The sequence below is a fragment of the Pyrus communis genome, chromosome 7 (assembly GCF_041283825.1).
Source record: "Pyrus communis isolate YQ-2024b chromosome 7, ASM4128382v1, whole genome shotgun sequence".
NCBI classification, from domain to species: Eukaryota; Viridiplantae; Streptophyta; class Magnoliopsida; order Rosales; family Rosaceae; genus Pyrus; species Pyrus communis.
The window spans coordinates 26,390,914-26,407,146 of record NC_142571.1 but is presented as its reverse complement, the minus strand read 5'-3'; the positions used below and the strand labels follow the sequence as shown (position 1 = coordinate 26,407,146).

General features: G+C 34.7%; 1 protein-coding gene across 2 annotated transcripts; it reads left to right on the top strand.

Annotated features, from left to right (window-relative positions):
- The first annotated feature begins 9,848 nt into the window (after positions 1-9,848).
- LOC137735659 (LOB domain-containing protein 15-like) lies at positions 9,849-12,052 on the top strand. 2 transcript variants are annotated; one of them, XM_088696728.1, is made up of 4 exons: positions 9,849-10,458; positions 10,640-10,684; positions 10,931-11,186; positions 11,478-12,052. In XM_088696728.1, the coding sequence occupies exons 2-4, from the start codon at positions 10,671-10,673 to the stop codon at positions 11,880-11,882; spliced, it is 675 nt and encodes a 224-aa protein (XP_088552854.1). In that variant the 5' UTR covers positions 9,849-10,458; positions 10,640-10,670; the 3' UTR covers positions 11,883-12,052. The 2 variants fall into 2 exon arrangements, with proteins under 2 accessions (XP_088552854.1, XP_088552853.1); XM_088696727.1 differs by having other exon boundaries at positions 9,851-10,458; positions 10,552-10,684.
- The last annotated feature ends 4,181 nt before the right edge of the window (positions 12,053-16,233 follow it).

Below are 16,233 nucleotides of genomic sequence, written 5' to 3'. Positions count from 1 at the left end.
GACTTCTCTACATGTTCATAAAAGTGAATACAACTCTGTATTATTAGGCTTATAAAACTTTTCAATTACTTCCACTTTTGCTAGTGCTCTGGAGTAGGTACAGTTGCTGGTTATTAATATTCACGTGATTAAAGGGAGCTAAACCAATAATTTAAGAAAGGGGCTGCAATTAAATAAATTTTACAAAAAATAAAAAAAGAAGAAGAAGGAGCTGCATGTAATCTGAATTTATATTATTATTAAAATGAATAATATAAATTCAGATTGTGGCATCTCCTGCCGTATAAAATATGGAACCTGCGGAATTGAATGCGTACAATACAGTAGTCCTGCTAGAACTGTTTCTGTTTCCTCGACTCACGTGGATATGTCAAATGAAAATGGGAAAGGGATCTTTTTGGATCCTTTCCTTCTAATCTATCAAATTTGAAGATCTAGATTATTAAAATTTGATCCAACGATATTTTAATTTTTAAAATGAACTTCTGTTTATAATCGTTGAATCAAATTTCAATGATCTAGATCTTTGAATTTGATGGATCATAAAAATGAAGTAACCAAAACAGTGAATATTCCCCCAAAAAACGTAAATTATCTTTATCATTACATTATTCATTTCATCATGTCCTTTAATAAATTTAACTTTTCTTGGGGTGCTGGGAGTGTTACACGATTTTTAAAGGTGGACTAGCTAGTAGTTTGACACGGAAATTCATTATTCTAGAGATTAGAAAGTTACACGGATGCATTTTAATATTTTTTGACCACCATCGTGTTGAACGATTTGTTAAAACGACATGAATTTGTTGACACTTGAATTCAAGTCAAAATGCGGATCACCCCTTAAACCATTAATGATAAAGAGAATTTAGTAATTTATTAGTCAACTAAAGTAAAAGCTTTTTATAATCATAGTTTATTTTCTTAGTGTGTTTCGTACATGATTTTCTTGGATCAAATTTTAAGATATATTGCTCTTCAGTAGACCATTCATTTGAATTTGAACCTTTTTATTCTTCTTCAAGATGTATTGTGTTGTTACCGTACCCTTATAACTGAGATTATTAAGCGCGACTTTTAGTATTATAACATGTGGGGTACATACTAATCTTATTATTTTGCTCAACACTTTTTTTTTTTTTTTTTCTCAAGTGTATAGGTCAAAATCATTAATTAAAACAGTATCTCAATATAATGATTTTCGTTAACAGGTCATCCATTAAATGAACCATTAAAAAATAATTTTAATTGAGTTAAATAGTCTTTGTCAGTTTGCTTAAGGGTTCGGATTCATATGTCTTGTTAAAATGTGACTTGTGGTTAACACGACATATGAAAGAAAAAAAAAATTGTTACCACGTCTAATTGTGAGTGATACAATTAAATTTTTGGAAGGGAAATTATGATCGTTTGATATATAGGCATGGTCATAAAAAGTTGCAAAATTGGTTGAAATAAGTATCTCAATTTGGTAAGATTATCAAAATTAGATAACTATGACATTATCAATAAATATTTATGGCATTGTCAATCACATTATTCAGGTATTGACGACATATCGACAAATTTATGAAAAAAAATTATCATCTTAGTATTTGGAATTGTATTTTCGTCTAGGCAACCAATATTTCAAGAAGTTTTGTTTTGAGAGATTATATTCACACCCCAATTTACTTCTTCCATACTCTTTTAATTTTTTAATATTTTTTACACACCATTAACATTTGATAAAAAAATATTAAAAAATTTAAAAGGTATGAGAGAAGTAATTTAAGGTGTGTGAATATAATCTCCTGTTTTGAGAGATCTGAGGTAGTTAGAAACACTGCTCATGCTAAACTAAACTTTAAATCATTCGGGCAATTTGGGCCTTTTTAATTTTAGGTTGGGCTAAGATTATAATTCCTTTAAATTTGTCAAAAAATTTTGGGCACGTCCATTAACGTTTTGTTAAACAATTTTTCGTTTTGCCCATATAAAAACGAGTTAAAAATTATGTATGCGGGGACTCTAAAAAAAGTTTTCAAAATAATAAAAAATAAAATATACATATAAAATAGGTTTTTTTAATAAAAAATATAATAATGTATGCTCACCACTAGTGTCACCATCGCCAACACCACCACTAGGAACGGATTCAGGATTCGAAATCGAGGTGCGCTAAATTTTAAAGTCAAATTATATTAGTCCAGAGATTTTCAAAAATTTCAGCGAGGCCTTATTTGTTTCAAAATTTTAAATTACCTGTTAATGACTTCAATCCCTAATTTTCTCAAACAGATTGATAAAATGAGCCCATCGCAACCACGTGAACTATTTTTTCTAGTTGGGCTACAACGCAAAGGTGGTAGTTGGGAGAGGAAATTTTCGGTTGGCTATAGCCCAACCCAGCCAGTGCTAGATCCGTCCCTGATCACCACCACAACATTCTTCATAGTCTCACCATCATCACCAACTGTGATCATTTTTAACACTCACCACCATCACTGCCATCATGCACCACATCCTCCACCGACATCACCCTTGACCAAGGCCACGACCACCTCCACCATTTCACCATCAAATGACACCACCACCACCGTCTTACCATAATCACTGCCATTGCACTTTTTTCATCACCACTGTCATCGTCGCTAACACCACCATAACCACCATATTATTCATCGCCATCACCCCACCACCATAGCCATCCATCACCACCTCCAATGTCTCACTGCTAAAGCCACCACCACCGCCTCTATCACCACCACAAGCACCTCCGACCACTATCGCCACCACTACCACCATCACATTCTTCACCCCATTCACCATTTTAGATATTGGTACCATATGCATTTTCAATGTTTTCATTCTCAAAATTCATTTTTGGAATAAACTATCGTTCTCAAATCAGAAATCCTATTTGTCCTTTTTGTTTTATAAAACAGTTCTTCAAAATTATTTCTCAAAATGTTACCATACATGCCCTTTTATTTTTAATTGAATCCAGTAGGTTGAAAATGCTACACTTACCACATTTTGTATACCACGTGTATTGCCTTTCAAATGTGGTAAGTATAACATTATTCGTTTTCCATTGGGTTTTTATTTATATATCAATGTCTTAAACCACAGTACTTCGTTTGGTGGCGTGTAGATAAATATCTTGCTTCTGTAATTATTATCACAAGTGTTTTTTTGCTAGAAGTGTCTTTATTATAAGGGTTTTTATCACAAATGGTCTCTGAAATTGACCTTCACCATCAAGATGGTCTCTAAAATTGAAAATCGATAAATGTAGTCCCTGAAAATAGGTTTCGCAAATCAATGTAGTCATTCCGTCACAATTCTGTTAAAACTTCCGTTAAGGGTTGATGTGACACATAAATGGGTCCCACAAGATTTACTTGTTTTTTTTTATCACAAATAGTCATTGAAATTGACTTACGCCATCAAGATGGTCTTTGAAATTAACCCATATTATCAAGATGGTCCCTGAAATTGAAAATCAATCAATATAGTCCTTGAAAATATGTGTCACAAATTAATATGATCCTTCTGCCAGAATTCTGCAAAATTTTTTGTTATGTACTGATGTGAGTTTAATAATTAATTAAAAAGTTGTCTTAATATCTTTTTGCACTATGAAATTTTTTTTTCTTATAGTAGGGCCTACTTGTAACCTGGTTTATCTTTTTGCACTATGAAGTTCTCTCTTTTCACAACTTTTTTATTAACTATTAAATTATTAAGCCTATTTGTATTTTCTTTAATTTAATTAGACTTGTGTGACCCATTTATGTGTCACATCAGCACATAATAGAATTTTTGACAAAATTGTGATGGAATGACTACATTGATTTAAGACACTTACTTATGGGGCTACATTGATCAATTTTCAATTTCAGAGACTATTTTGATGTCGCGAGTCAATTTCAGGGACCATTTTGGTGTCGCGGGTCAATTTCAAGGACCATTTGTGAGAAAAAAATTAATGAGGATCCTCACATCGTGCGCCCAGAAATCATTTTAAATACTTTTATTTAAAATTAAATATGAATAGTACTTGACAAAAACTAACTGCACGATATACGATGAACGGACACAATTTGAGGATCCCCAGGATCCATATTCGAAAAAAATGGCTTATGGGTCCCATTTACGTGCTACATCAGCACTTTGCATAATTTTTAACAAAATTGTGACAGAAGGATCACATTGATTTGCGATACCTATTTTCAGGGACTACATTGATATATTTTTAATTTCAAGGACTATCTTGATGGGAAGGGTCAATTTCAGAGACCATTTGTGATAAAACCCCTTATTATTAAGATGTTGAAATCGTCATTAAAATTCCAAGTGCTTCTTTTTTATGTTTTAAATTAAAATTTCGCATTACGAGAGGTAAAATTTTTATTAAATAAAAAAAAAAAGGTTACACATACTCATGAACATAAAACGTACCCCTTATAATATAAAGAAGCTTATGAAAGATACATGAAACTAAGATGAAGAAGAATTTCTATATTTTTTATGAACCATTCTAAACTCTTATACCAAATGTAGTTTAAACCTTTTTAACTGTCAAAAAAAAAACACTTTCAACTCTTCCAAAAACGATCCAAACATGCCACCATCATATTCCTCAGTTTCTGTACTAATGTAATTGAATACAATAAGAACATGAAAGTTCAATAAGGTATTATCGTATCAAAAAATTTAGGGTAAGTTACATTGTACCCCCTCAAGTTTGGGGTCGATTTCAATTTCTTACAATATCTTTAAAAGATTTCAATTTCATACATTTAATTAATCATTTTATTTCAATTTCATACAATAGTTAAAAAATCTGTTAAGTTAATTGTTGAGCGATGATGTGGCAAATATGAGGTCCCCATTTCTGTTGATGTGGTTGCCATATTTATGCCACGTAGCTAAACACTTAATAAAAATTTTAAAATATTAAAATAATTAATTAAAGAAAAGTATATAAAAACCCAGAACCCCTTTCGTTTTCCCCACCCGACACCCCTCCACCCCCTTTGTCTTCTCCACCCGAGCATCCCCTTTTCCCATCCCTCATCACCCCCCATTTGCCCACTTGAGCCACCCTTTCTCCGATCCACTCTTCCCTCTTCAATTCCCAACAGTACTCCCCCAATTCGCAATAGCACCAGATTGTTCCTCTTCCAGAATGCCTCAATCTGCAATCCAATGGCCTCCTAGTATCGCGAGAAAGCCGATGACGCTGCAAAGAACGGCTTATCAAACACCTTCTGTCACATCCCGGCCTGGGCCCCCACACCTTCTCCTATCCCCTATCACCCACCATTTGCCCACTCGAGCCACCCTTTCTCTAATCCACTCATTCCTCTTCAATTCCAAACAGTACTTCCCCAATTCCCAACAGCACCAGATTGTTCCTTTTCCAGAATGCCTCAATTTGCAACCTAATGGCCTTCTAGTACCGCGAGAAAGGCGATGATGTCGCAAAGAGCAGCTTATCAAACACCTTCTACCATATCCCGACTTGGGCCCTCACACTTTTTCCTATCCCCTATCATCCACCATTTGCCCACTCGAGCCACCCTTTCTCCGATCCACTCCTCCCTCTTCAATTCCCAACAGTACTTCCCCAATTCCCAACAGTACCAGATTGTCCTCTTCCAGAATGCCTCAATCTGTAACCCAATGGCCTTCTAGTACCGCGAGAAAGCCGATGATGTCGCAAAGAGCGGCTTATCAAACACCTTCTGTCACATCCCAGCCCGGACCCTCACCACATCCTGGCTCAGGCCCTCACCACATCCTAGGCTCGACTCCACCGAAGCACGATATTGTCCGCTTTGGGCCCCGACCACGCCCTCACGGTTTTGTTTCTGGGAATTCACACGAGAACTTCCCAGTGGGTCACCCATCATGGGAATGCTCTCGTGCGCTAATCGCTTAACTTCAGAGTTCCAATGGAACCCGAAGCCAGTGAGCTCCCACAAGGCCTCATGCTAGGTAGAGACGAGAATATACATATAAGGCTTACAAGATTCATTCTCCTAGGCGATGTGGGATGTTACACCTTCTTAGCATCGATTTTGTTGAAATTCCACGGCTTGAAAGAGAAAAACCTCATGCCTAGGCCTATACCCGGGTTGAAGTATCTGCCAACCTCGCCTCTGGGGACTGTTTTCGGGTGAGAGGGAAATTGTGGAGGAGGCCCATTGCTGGAGTGGTAGCTCCTCCTAGTGAAGGACAACCGAGGCAGAGACGGAGATGAGGATTTTGAGATTTGGCTGCGATGAAATCTTAGCAGGCCTTGCAAGATCCGAGATGAGGGTTTTGACATTTGAATTTTGTGGGTTTGTGTGATATGGGGTTTGATTAGAGATTTAAAATTAGCTTAAACAAACACACGCACAAACTTCACGCGGATTTCGATTTGCGAAATTAACGGCCTTTTTCACCTGCCCACATTTCCCACCATTAAAAATTGATAATTTTAGGGGATGGAGGGGTGGAGTCGTGGAGGGGTTGGAGGGGATGGAGGGGTGTCAGGTGGGGAATACGAAGGGGGTTATGGGTTTTTATTTTTATTTTATTTTATTTTTAACGGTTGTATGAAATTGAAATAAAATGATAAGTTAATGTATGAAATTAAAATGTTTTACAGATGTTGTAAGAAATTGAAATCGACCATAAACTTGAGGGGGTAAAATGTAATTTACCCAAAATTTTATCACAAAAATCATGTTATCCCGTTTGAGTTTAACGTCGATCAATCAAAGAATCCATAGTGATGTATATATTACCAGTGGCAGAGTCATGATTTAGGGGGTCATGATTTTGGCCAAAAAAAAAAAAAAAAAAAAACTTCATTGGACCATTTCGTCGAACACTTGATAGGAACATGTCGATTCTTGCCAAAATATGCTGAAGGCTTATGTCAATATACGTCAACAACTACTATAATATATAGAGACTTGTCAAGGGTGACTATAGGAAATTGTAGAGTAATATTGAATATTGCCAAGACTTTTTAATTATTAAATCATTTCGTTGAGCATTTGGTGCGCACAATAGAGTCACACAAGAAGAAAGAAAAGGAAGACATAGATGATAAAAAAAGTTAGAAAAAAGATGTAGGAAGAAGAAATTGTAATTTAGTTTGCCATAGTTGTTTATAGGGTCAAACACAATATACATAGGGTTTTTGAAGTTGTTGGAATTATGGACAAATAATGACCCCATTTTAACTCCGTCATTGAGTTTAATGTCAATGATCCAAGAATCCACAGTGATGAATATATATGCCTTAAACCTAGCATTTTCCCCAGCTAGCTAGCATGCATATATTTTGTAACGATAAGGGCAAAGTCTAGTGATTAACAGCGATCCAGCCATCCACAGATTTAACCTAATAAGGGTATATAAATTGGACTTATATCTAATTTCCTCTACTTAGAATGATAGAAAGATAAATCTATTAAGGATGCAGAGGACCTGGATAAGGAGAAGTCTCAGGTTTTATACTTGTGACCAGTGGAAGAGATCTCACGCTATCATAGATTAACAATTTAACTAGATAACAACATTTTGCAACCAAAGTTCATGCACACAGCTTATTTATAGTGGATTTCTTGATATGGCTAGTAGCTACCATATACATATATTGACCTAATTATTTAAAAATTTGAAACGAATGTCGGTATAAAGAGTTGAAAGCGAAAATGAAAACGTGAGGTAGCTTTAGCCAGGCTTCATCACATCAAATCAAATCGCATCGCAAATGGTGAAATGTAGGTGTGGACTCGGAACATTGTTACATGGTATTATAATTAAACTTGTTAAATTTTATTAAGTGAAATAGTAATATCACGTGATAATGACCACGAGTGCTGAAAAACTGGAGTTACTCTTTATCTGAAGCAACTTTAAACCTATTGGCATAAGAAAATGGCGGATAATAAAGTTCTAGGTTTTGGTGCAGAGAGATTAGAGAGTGAAAGTGTGAGAAAGTAGGTTGGGGATGAGAGAACATCGGGGCGGCTTGCGAGCCTTAAAATACGGGTCAAACAAGATTGTAAGATGGTGCCATTTTCTTACAATCTAAGCAATGCAGATATATAAATTTCACATTTCACAATAAATTAAAATATTAATCCCCTCCAATTTTTTATTAATTCTTTTCCCTTCGGAATTTATTCTTTCTTTTCCTTTCCCTCCCTTTCACCACCCACCCTTGACATAACACTCCGCAAATTCACAACTAAGAATTTGCCCCATCTACTACAGACCACATATATATTAATACTATTCCTCATTCCCCTTGTCTTAGTAATTAGGTCATTGGAAACTTGGCTTAAGTATTTGTCTAATCTTCTCATTTGTTGTTTAATCCAACGATTTTAATTAGATTGCACTACTGTTATAGTTGCATGCAGCTTTCATATATATATATATATATATATATATATATATATATAGAGAGAGAGAGAGAGAGATGAGATCGAGCTAGTCAATCGAGAAATTATTTCAACATCTTTGCACGTTAATAGGTATGAAATTTTATTACAAAAAACTTCAATACAATTAAAAATAATACCACTGAATACAAGTTATATATTTTTTTGTCAAGTTTATGATGTGAGATTTTTTTACATTCTTCAACGCAATTCTCCAAGCATAAGTGTGCCCATGTTATAACGGCACGCAACTCGATATTAAGGCATTGGATTTCTTCTTAAGCTAACTATTAATCGAATGAAAGAAAGAAAAAAACTCTGATGGCCTGCGGCTTAGCCAGACGAATCATTGAACAAAGCATACAATCATTGAAGCTGTTGACAGCACTAGTTAAAATATGGACAACGCAGCATTTGGATAGCTGAAATAGACAACTAGGTTAGATTAATCACAATGCATTCCTTCTATGAAAATGTAGGTAAACTCCTATAGATACGTCGCAATATATAACTTATCTTGAATGGTGCCTAGTCTTTTTCTGTGGACATCACTGATGTGTTGAGTAATTTTATAGAGTTAGAAAGCTCCTTGAAGTAGGAGTTTGGGAGATGACCGACAAGGGGAAGGAAAAAATAACTTTCGACATGAATTAGTTCTTCGTCCCATCAAGCAAACCTCATTTGTCCTATATTCTTTTTATATATGACTTCTAATGTATATTTTTTGATTTATCCCAATTGTATTGTTGTGTGTGTGATTCTTTTGCTTGTAAATATGACTCACTAAATTAGACAAGGAATATATATATATATAACTCACTTCGATTAATTAACCCATCTAGCTGGATATGCCAGAAGGAAAAAGGGAGTGCTTGAACTAATTTGCTGTTGATCCATATGTACGTATTAGCTAGTTGTAAAGAATGGGAAAATCAATGTTTGACAGATTATAGTTCTGACTAAATCATATGGGTCTAAAGTTGGTCTTAGCCATCTTCAAGTACAAATTGCGGGTTTCACACGTGATGCCGATATAAAACTTCGTTTTCGGAACAAGATCCCAGATACAGGCTTTTTCATCAAGGGTGGGTTCTTGATTTTGACAAGGAGCTAACATGCCTATTACAACTTAATAGTGAGATATATCTCCTCAATTATAAAACGTGAAAGAGAAAAAAAATGTTTGGTACCGAGACATACTAATATAGTTCCTGATACATTAACATTGTTGTTATACATATATTAAAGAATAATAAAATAGAGAAGAGATATTTTATTTCTCTAATTTATTTCTCAAAATAACTTTTAGGAGGAAATTAAGTTTCCTTACCCTTATGCATTTAGGCCTGCTTGTTCAATTAGGATTGATTTATTTCTTGTTTGAAATTAGTTTTCTATCTTGTGTCTTATAAATACTTTATGGAGAAGAATAACGAATTATGTGAGTGCGTTTTTTTTTTTTTTTTTGTCAAAGTGAGTGTGTTCAACTATACATTATATTATAGACATGTACTGTAGATTGACATTTGGTATCAGCAAATAGCAGTTGTACTCTCTAATTCTAAACACTCATCGGGAGCTAGCTAGTTTTTCATTTTCAATAATAGTTTGTCATAGGTTATTAATTAAAAACATGTGTGTTATTTATAAGATAATTTGTGTTCAACTCTCAAAGAAAAAAGAAAGGGAAAAAAACTAGTTAATTAGGTCTTTCCTGAGAATGAAGCAAGAATCACATGCAGGCATGAAATCAAATGGTTGATTCAAAAAGTCAAAACACATTTAAGGAACCACACGTGAGCGAGAGAGAGCTAGCGGTCACAGAGTTGGCATTTATGCTTTTCTTCCCTCTCTCTCTCACTATTCTCTCTCCATTGATGCTTTTATCTCAGACTGAGAGTGCTCTATTGGATTCTGGAGAACTATAATTCTGGAATCCTCGTACATCAACCAAAGAAATATTTCTCAGCACCAACAAACAAAAGTTCCTCAGCTTTCTGCTCCCCTTCTTATAATCAGAGTCAGTAGTTTAAACTCTCTTAACACTCCAACCCCTTTTGTCTCTTAATTTGTTTTATAAAACCATATTAACGGTAGACTACTTTTTATATAGTGTACCTTGCCTTTGAAGTTCACTCATATTAATTTGTACAACCTATATTATACTTCCTTCTTCAACCCTTCCTCTCTTTCTCCTTTAGCAACTCCACCACCCTGAGAGAGCATGCCTGAATGTCCAGAGAAAGGTAATAATTATTTTTTCATATAATTGCAACGTTTTCTATGGGAACTGACTTCCACGCAAATTTTTCTCTCCTTGCACACCTGTTTTTTCCTAGCCTTCGAAATGAAGAAATCAAAAGAATATATAGGAACGGAAATAAATAGGAATGCGCAAAAGGAGAAAAGAGTTTGCGGAATCAATTCCCTTTCTATATTTGTATTATATGTGTCATCACAATTTTGTTTATGTGTTAATTTTCTGCTTCTAGGGAGAGAGTTGATGAGATAGGCAAGAAGTTTAAGAGAGAAACTGATGCTTCTTCCCATTATCAAATGGGAAGAAGACACATGTTGGGCCCTCCAGGAACCCTAAACACCATCACTCCTTGTGCTGCCTGTAAACTCCTCAGACGAAGGTGTGCACAGGAATGCCCCTTCTCTCCTTACTTCTCTCCCCACGAACCCCAGAAGTTTGCTTCGGTCCATAAGGTCTTTGGTGCCAGCAACGTCTCGAAGATGCTCATGGTAATTAAACTATAAGTCCTAATTCTTATTAAGTCATCATTATGCATTCATCATGTACTTTCAATTTCGGAGAAAAGTGTTTGATACTGGTGCCAAGCTTCATCTTGTCCATATTTTGTTAATATTTGGTTTTTATGAAATAAATCCTAATCCTTCAATTCCCTCACTATTTTCGTTAAAAAGAATATTTGGTTTTTATCGATAATGTATATCTTTTAGATTTCTCATCCTGGATTTTTATTTCTTGTTTCTTAATTACCTTATGCGTCGTGCACATAATTATTTAATCAGGAGGTGCCGGAGACTCAAAGAGCAGATGCAGCAAATAGTCTTGTTTATGAAGCAAATGTGAGGCTACGAGATCCGGTGTATGGATGCATGGGTGCAATTTCGGCTTTGCAACAACAAATTCAATCTTTACAAGCTGAGCTCAACGCAGTAAGGGATGAGATACTTAAATACAAATACAGGGAAGCCAATCTCCTTCCATCTAATTCTCATCATATGGCTTTGTTCTCTACTTCCGGGGCTGTTTCTGCTGCTTCCTTGCCCCAGACCCCACAGCCAACCCCACCGCCGCCACCGCCACCTCCTATGCCTCCTACTTCATCTTCTTCTTCTATGTACACTAATCAACAAACCAGTGCCGCGGATTATAGCTCCCTTTCAAGTGAAAATGTTTCCTTCTTTGGTTAAACTTTAATTTTTAGACTGAAATTAAGACATCGATCCCATTTAATTTTCTTATTATGATGATTCTTCAAGTGGAATAAAATGATGATAAAGAGAGACGTTTTATAGTGGATATACTGTTTCTTGGAAGGTTTTTAGTTTCTTAGTTAATGTCAATCCATTTTAGGTCCTTATTTTGTCGCCAGATATTGTTGGTTGTTATGTTCCTTTCCGCATGCTACTTATTAACTTTAATTTCTACCACTTTTTGTTCTTCTCCGTAGATATTGGACGAAATATAGCATGTATCCAAATTAAAACTCGTACTCTAGCCACCAAAGTCAAACGTGTTAGTTTGTTCTGTTGTTGCACATTATTCATGGTATTATGTTGAACATGCAGAAGTACCTCTCTGCCATGTACCATGTTTTTGAATTTATTATTTGATCCTCGTATATCTTAGTAAGAACGCGATTTTAATGAAATCCTACTACATGATATATAAAATATGCTTTATTACATGTTGTATACCTCTCTGCCAACCAAGGATCATGAATTATTGTTAATTTGAAGAAATTAATATTGAAGTAGGGGGAGGTGACAATTAAATTAAGGCTTGTGAATTGAAATCCCCAGCATTTGGGTCACATTAGAAACTCTAATGCGAATCTTGTATATGTATCTAATTTCTACCAATGTTGCCGTTATTTAATATTTACTACCCTTATATTGTAATGGGTATGAGGGTGAGTCTTGGCGAAACGGAAACGTTGCTCCTTAATTTGTGACTGAAAGGTCACGGATTCGAGTTGTGGAAACGGTCTCTTTGCAAAAAGCAAGGGTAAAGCTAGTACGATAGATGTTCCCCTCGCAAAGCAGGAAGCCTTGTTGGCTTGGGATCGCCCTTTTATATGGGTACTGGAATACTGGGAATAGTAGTAGTGGAAGCTTCATTGTTCTTCCTTATTCTTGGATAATTTGTGCATTATGCTAATTGATCACTAATTTGTTGAAAACATAATAAAGAGTTGGCAGAGCAATTGGGGTACAGATCATATTTCATCAGACAATTCTGGATAAATTATGGTTTCTATTTCCTTAGTAAGATTTTAAGGGCCAAGGTGGTAACCCTGACCCAGCATGATGAGAAACTGAATAATTAAGTATTAGATAACTCATTAATTTTGGGTAGAGTCACCACCAACCGATGGCATGGCATGAGTGGTAGCATTTGGGACACAGCTAAAATGGAACTTTTGTACTGGAAAAGCTGTAAAACAATTTCATAGTTCTCACAAGTTAATTTAATTTTGATTTTAAGAGTCATCTGGTTGATGGAGTAGTGGTGTGTGTGTGTGTCTATATATATATATAAATAGGGTTCCTGCTCAAAAACTAAAGATTCTTTGATTTATTGCACGATGATAAAATTGAAGGTTGTGGGATTTGCTACAATAATGAATCCTACAAATATTTGAAACCTCATTGCTACGTGAAATTATCATAAAATCAAAATTAAATTAATTTCTGAAATTATATTGTTATAAGGAGATCAAATCTTCTGCACTCAAAATGAGTGTGGTCTCTCTTTGGCTCCGATCATTGTCTGACGTATAAATATAAACTTAACTTTGTTGTAAAAACTTAACATGTGCCAACCAATAATTGGGGTCATAGAGATGTCACACCCATTTTAGGTGTAGAAGATTTGATCTCCATTTAAACTTCAAACAGTCAAGGTTATTTTGATCAAAATTAAAAGAATTGAAAATGGGGTTGTCTTTTTATTTTTTTTCAATAGGAATAAGGTGCTTTATTGAATCACACATGAATAGTGCAATAGATGACCGTAGAATATTCAAAGCCAAACCCTAAACCCCAAGGACATATTTACTTAACAAAAATGAAAAAAAATGAAGGAATCAAAGATCCTAGAAGTATGAGAAGTAAAGAAAGGGAATCATATCAACTAGTCCCCTATTATCGAAGGGGCAGTTTTGTAAAATGAAATGATCAGTACTATAATCACACAACGCGTACACATATATTGCTATTTAGTGAAGTTACAGCATTTTGTCAAGTAGATGTATGTATTTGTTGGATGGTCAATGGTCTTGCCAGCTATATTAATTTCTCAAAGCAGTTTTGTTTCCTTGGCGTGTGGATTTCAACCCAAGTGGAAAGTAGGCGAGGAACCTGAATCACATAAGCAAGATCTTCATTAACAAATTTTATTAAATAATAGTGAGAAATATTTCGAACTAATTAACAAATATATACACTGTACTGAATTAGCTAGGTATCCCTCCTTCAAGATTATAGAACCAATTAGATGTGATGGAATTTGGTCTTATGTCATGGTTGCTTACAATAATGGCATCTTACTTTGTCTTCATACAACTCCCTTTGATTCTCTCCATTGAAAACTGTCGAAATAACTGTCATGATCATCTCTTCTTCCCTTCGTTCCCTAAATGTCATCCATGCCCTCCTTTAATTATATGGCATGGATGATATCAACGGGCATTATCAATTGTTTTATGTACTAATTGATTGGAAGTTCACTATTGACTAAAGGTGTTTAGGGTTTGTTTGTATTTCCTTGATATACATATATACACGAGGCCCATATGAGAAGGGATCTCCATTTTTTTAAAATGGGGATTAGTTGTGGGGCTCACATATTTTTTTTAAATGGGGATTAGTTGTGGGGCTCACACCATATCGAATTTCAACGATCCGAACTATCTATTTTTTATGTTATACCTCTTAGACCATCCTAGAAAAATATTAGCCAAATTGAAAATATTTGTGACATTGAATTGAGTTTAAAGAAATTAACGAGCATTTTGTTCTATAAGAAAAATAAAATTTCTTTGAGATAATTAAAGAGGCAAATGGTTTTGGATTGAATTAAATTTCTGCAAAGATGATCTATGAATTGAAACTTACAAAATAGACATCTTTTCTACTCATTTTCTTTAATATTTATTTTTTATCGTTTTTGTTTCATTAGAATTTTATTCCGCTTGATTGTAATTGATTCTTATTCAATCGGATAAGCAAAATAAGGTGTATAAACAAAAGTTTTGTTTATACACCTTATTTTGCTTATTCGGACAGACCAACTAGACTAGTTACGACATCACATTGATAGCTTCTACTCTGTGTCCTAGCTCGTCTGAGAGCTAAATTTGCTTCAATTGTTTGTCTCTTGCCTTCAACTTTCCTCAAATCAGCTTCCGCTATTTCAAGAGTTTGTCGAGCTTCTTGTGGATAAATCGTTGAAATTCGATGTAGAGTGAGTCCCACCACTAATCTCATTTTTATTTAAAAAAAGAGGATTCCTTCCCTTAAAGGCCTCCCACACACACACACACACACACACACACACACACAAAATACAAGCCCTTTAAGGAAAAGGATTCCCAATTTTTGAGAAATTTGGGATTAGTTCTGGGGCCCCATCACATCGAGCTTTAACAATCTGAATCATTTATTTTTCAAGTTACACCTCAAAGATCATTCATGCAAAATATTAGCCAAATTAGAAATATTTGAGACATCTAATTGAGCTCAAAGAAATTGATGAACACTTTTTTATAAAATAAAAAAACATTAAAATTTCCCGTAATAATTAAATAAGTTTCTCGAATCTGTCAATATACTGTGATGTGAGTAGAGGATTCCCAAGATCTAAGATCTATAAATTTGCTTCATAATCTATATACATAATCTCTCTCATGAAGTCACTAATTGGGTCTTTAAAGTCACAGTTATTTGACTATATATGTAGGAAGAAGTAAAGGATGATTATGGCTTATGGTCATTGGTAACAAAGTTTCGATCAAAATTTAATTGGTTCCTAAATCAAATATTTGACCAATGTTTCCTCTCTCTCACAGAGTAGCACATATTTGCGCTCAAATCTCGAGGGTAAACCTAAAGCAAATACTATCTGGCTGTAGCCATGCATTAAGGAATAATCCGTACAAATGTTTAATTATTGTGCTAAAAGAAATTAAGATAACAAAATTATGAAACTCCACTTGTAAAAATGGAAAACTAATCAGAATACACAGTTTTGACAGCTTGTATTTTAATTTTTAACATGTTGGAGCACCTCCTATGCTGAATTTTAAACAAGTGCACACATGACTTTGGGAAGTTAAAGAATATGATTATATTTTTTTAGACTCCCATGGCATTTATGTGGGTTGACAATGGGATTAAATTAAGCAAAATTGTTTAACGTGATGCTTACTAAACAGCACCATACAATTCCACAATTACAAATTTATTCTTCAGCCACTAAGGACTGTAAGTCTTAAATCCATCACTCTAGTCACGATGACTAAATTAACTTTGCAAATTG

Coding starts and splice junctions, on each gene's coding strand:
- LOC137735659 (XM_088696728.1), top strand. Junction 11,187..11,477: donor ACGTCTCGAAGATGCTCATG/GTAATTAAACTA, acceptor TTATTTAATCAG/GAGGTGCCGGAGACTCAAAG.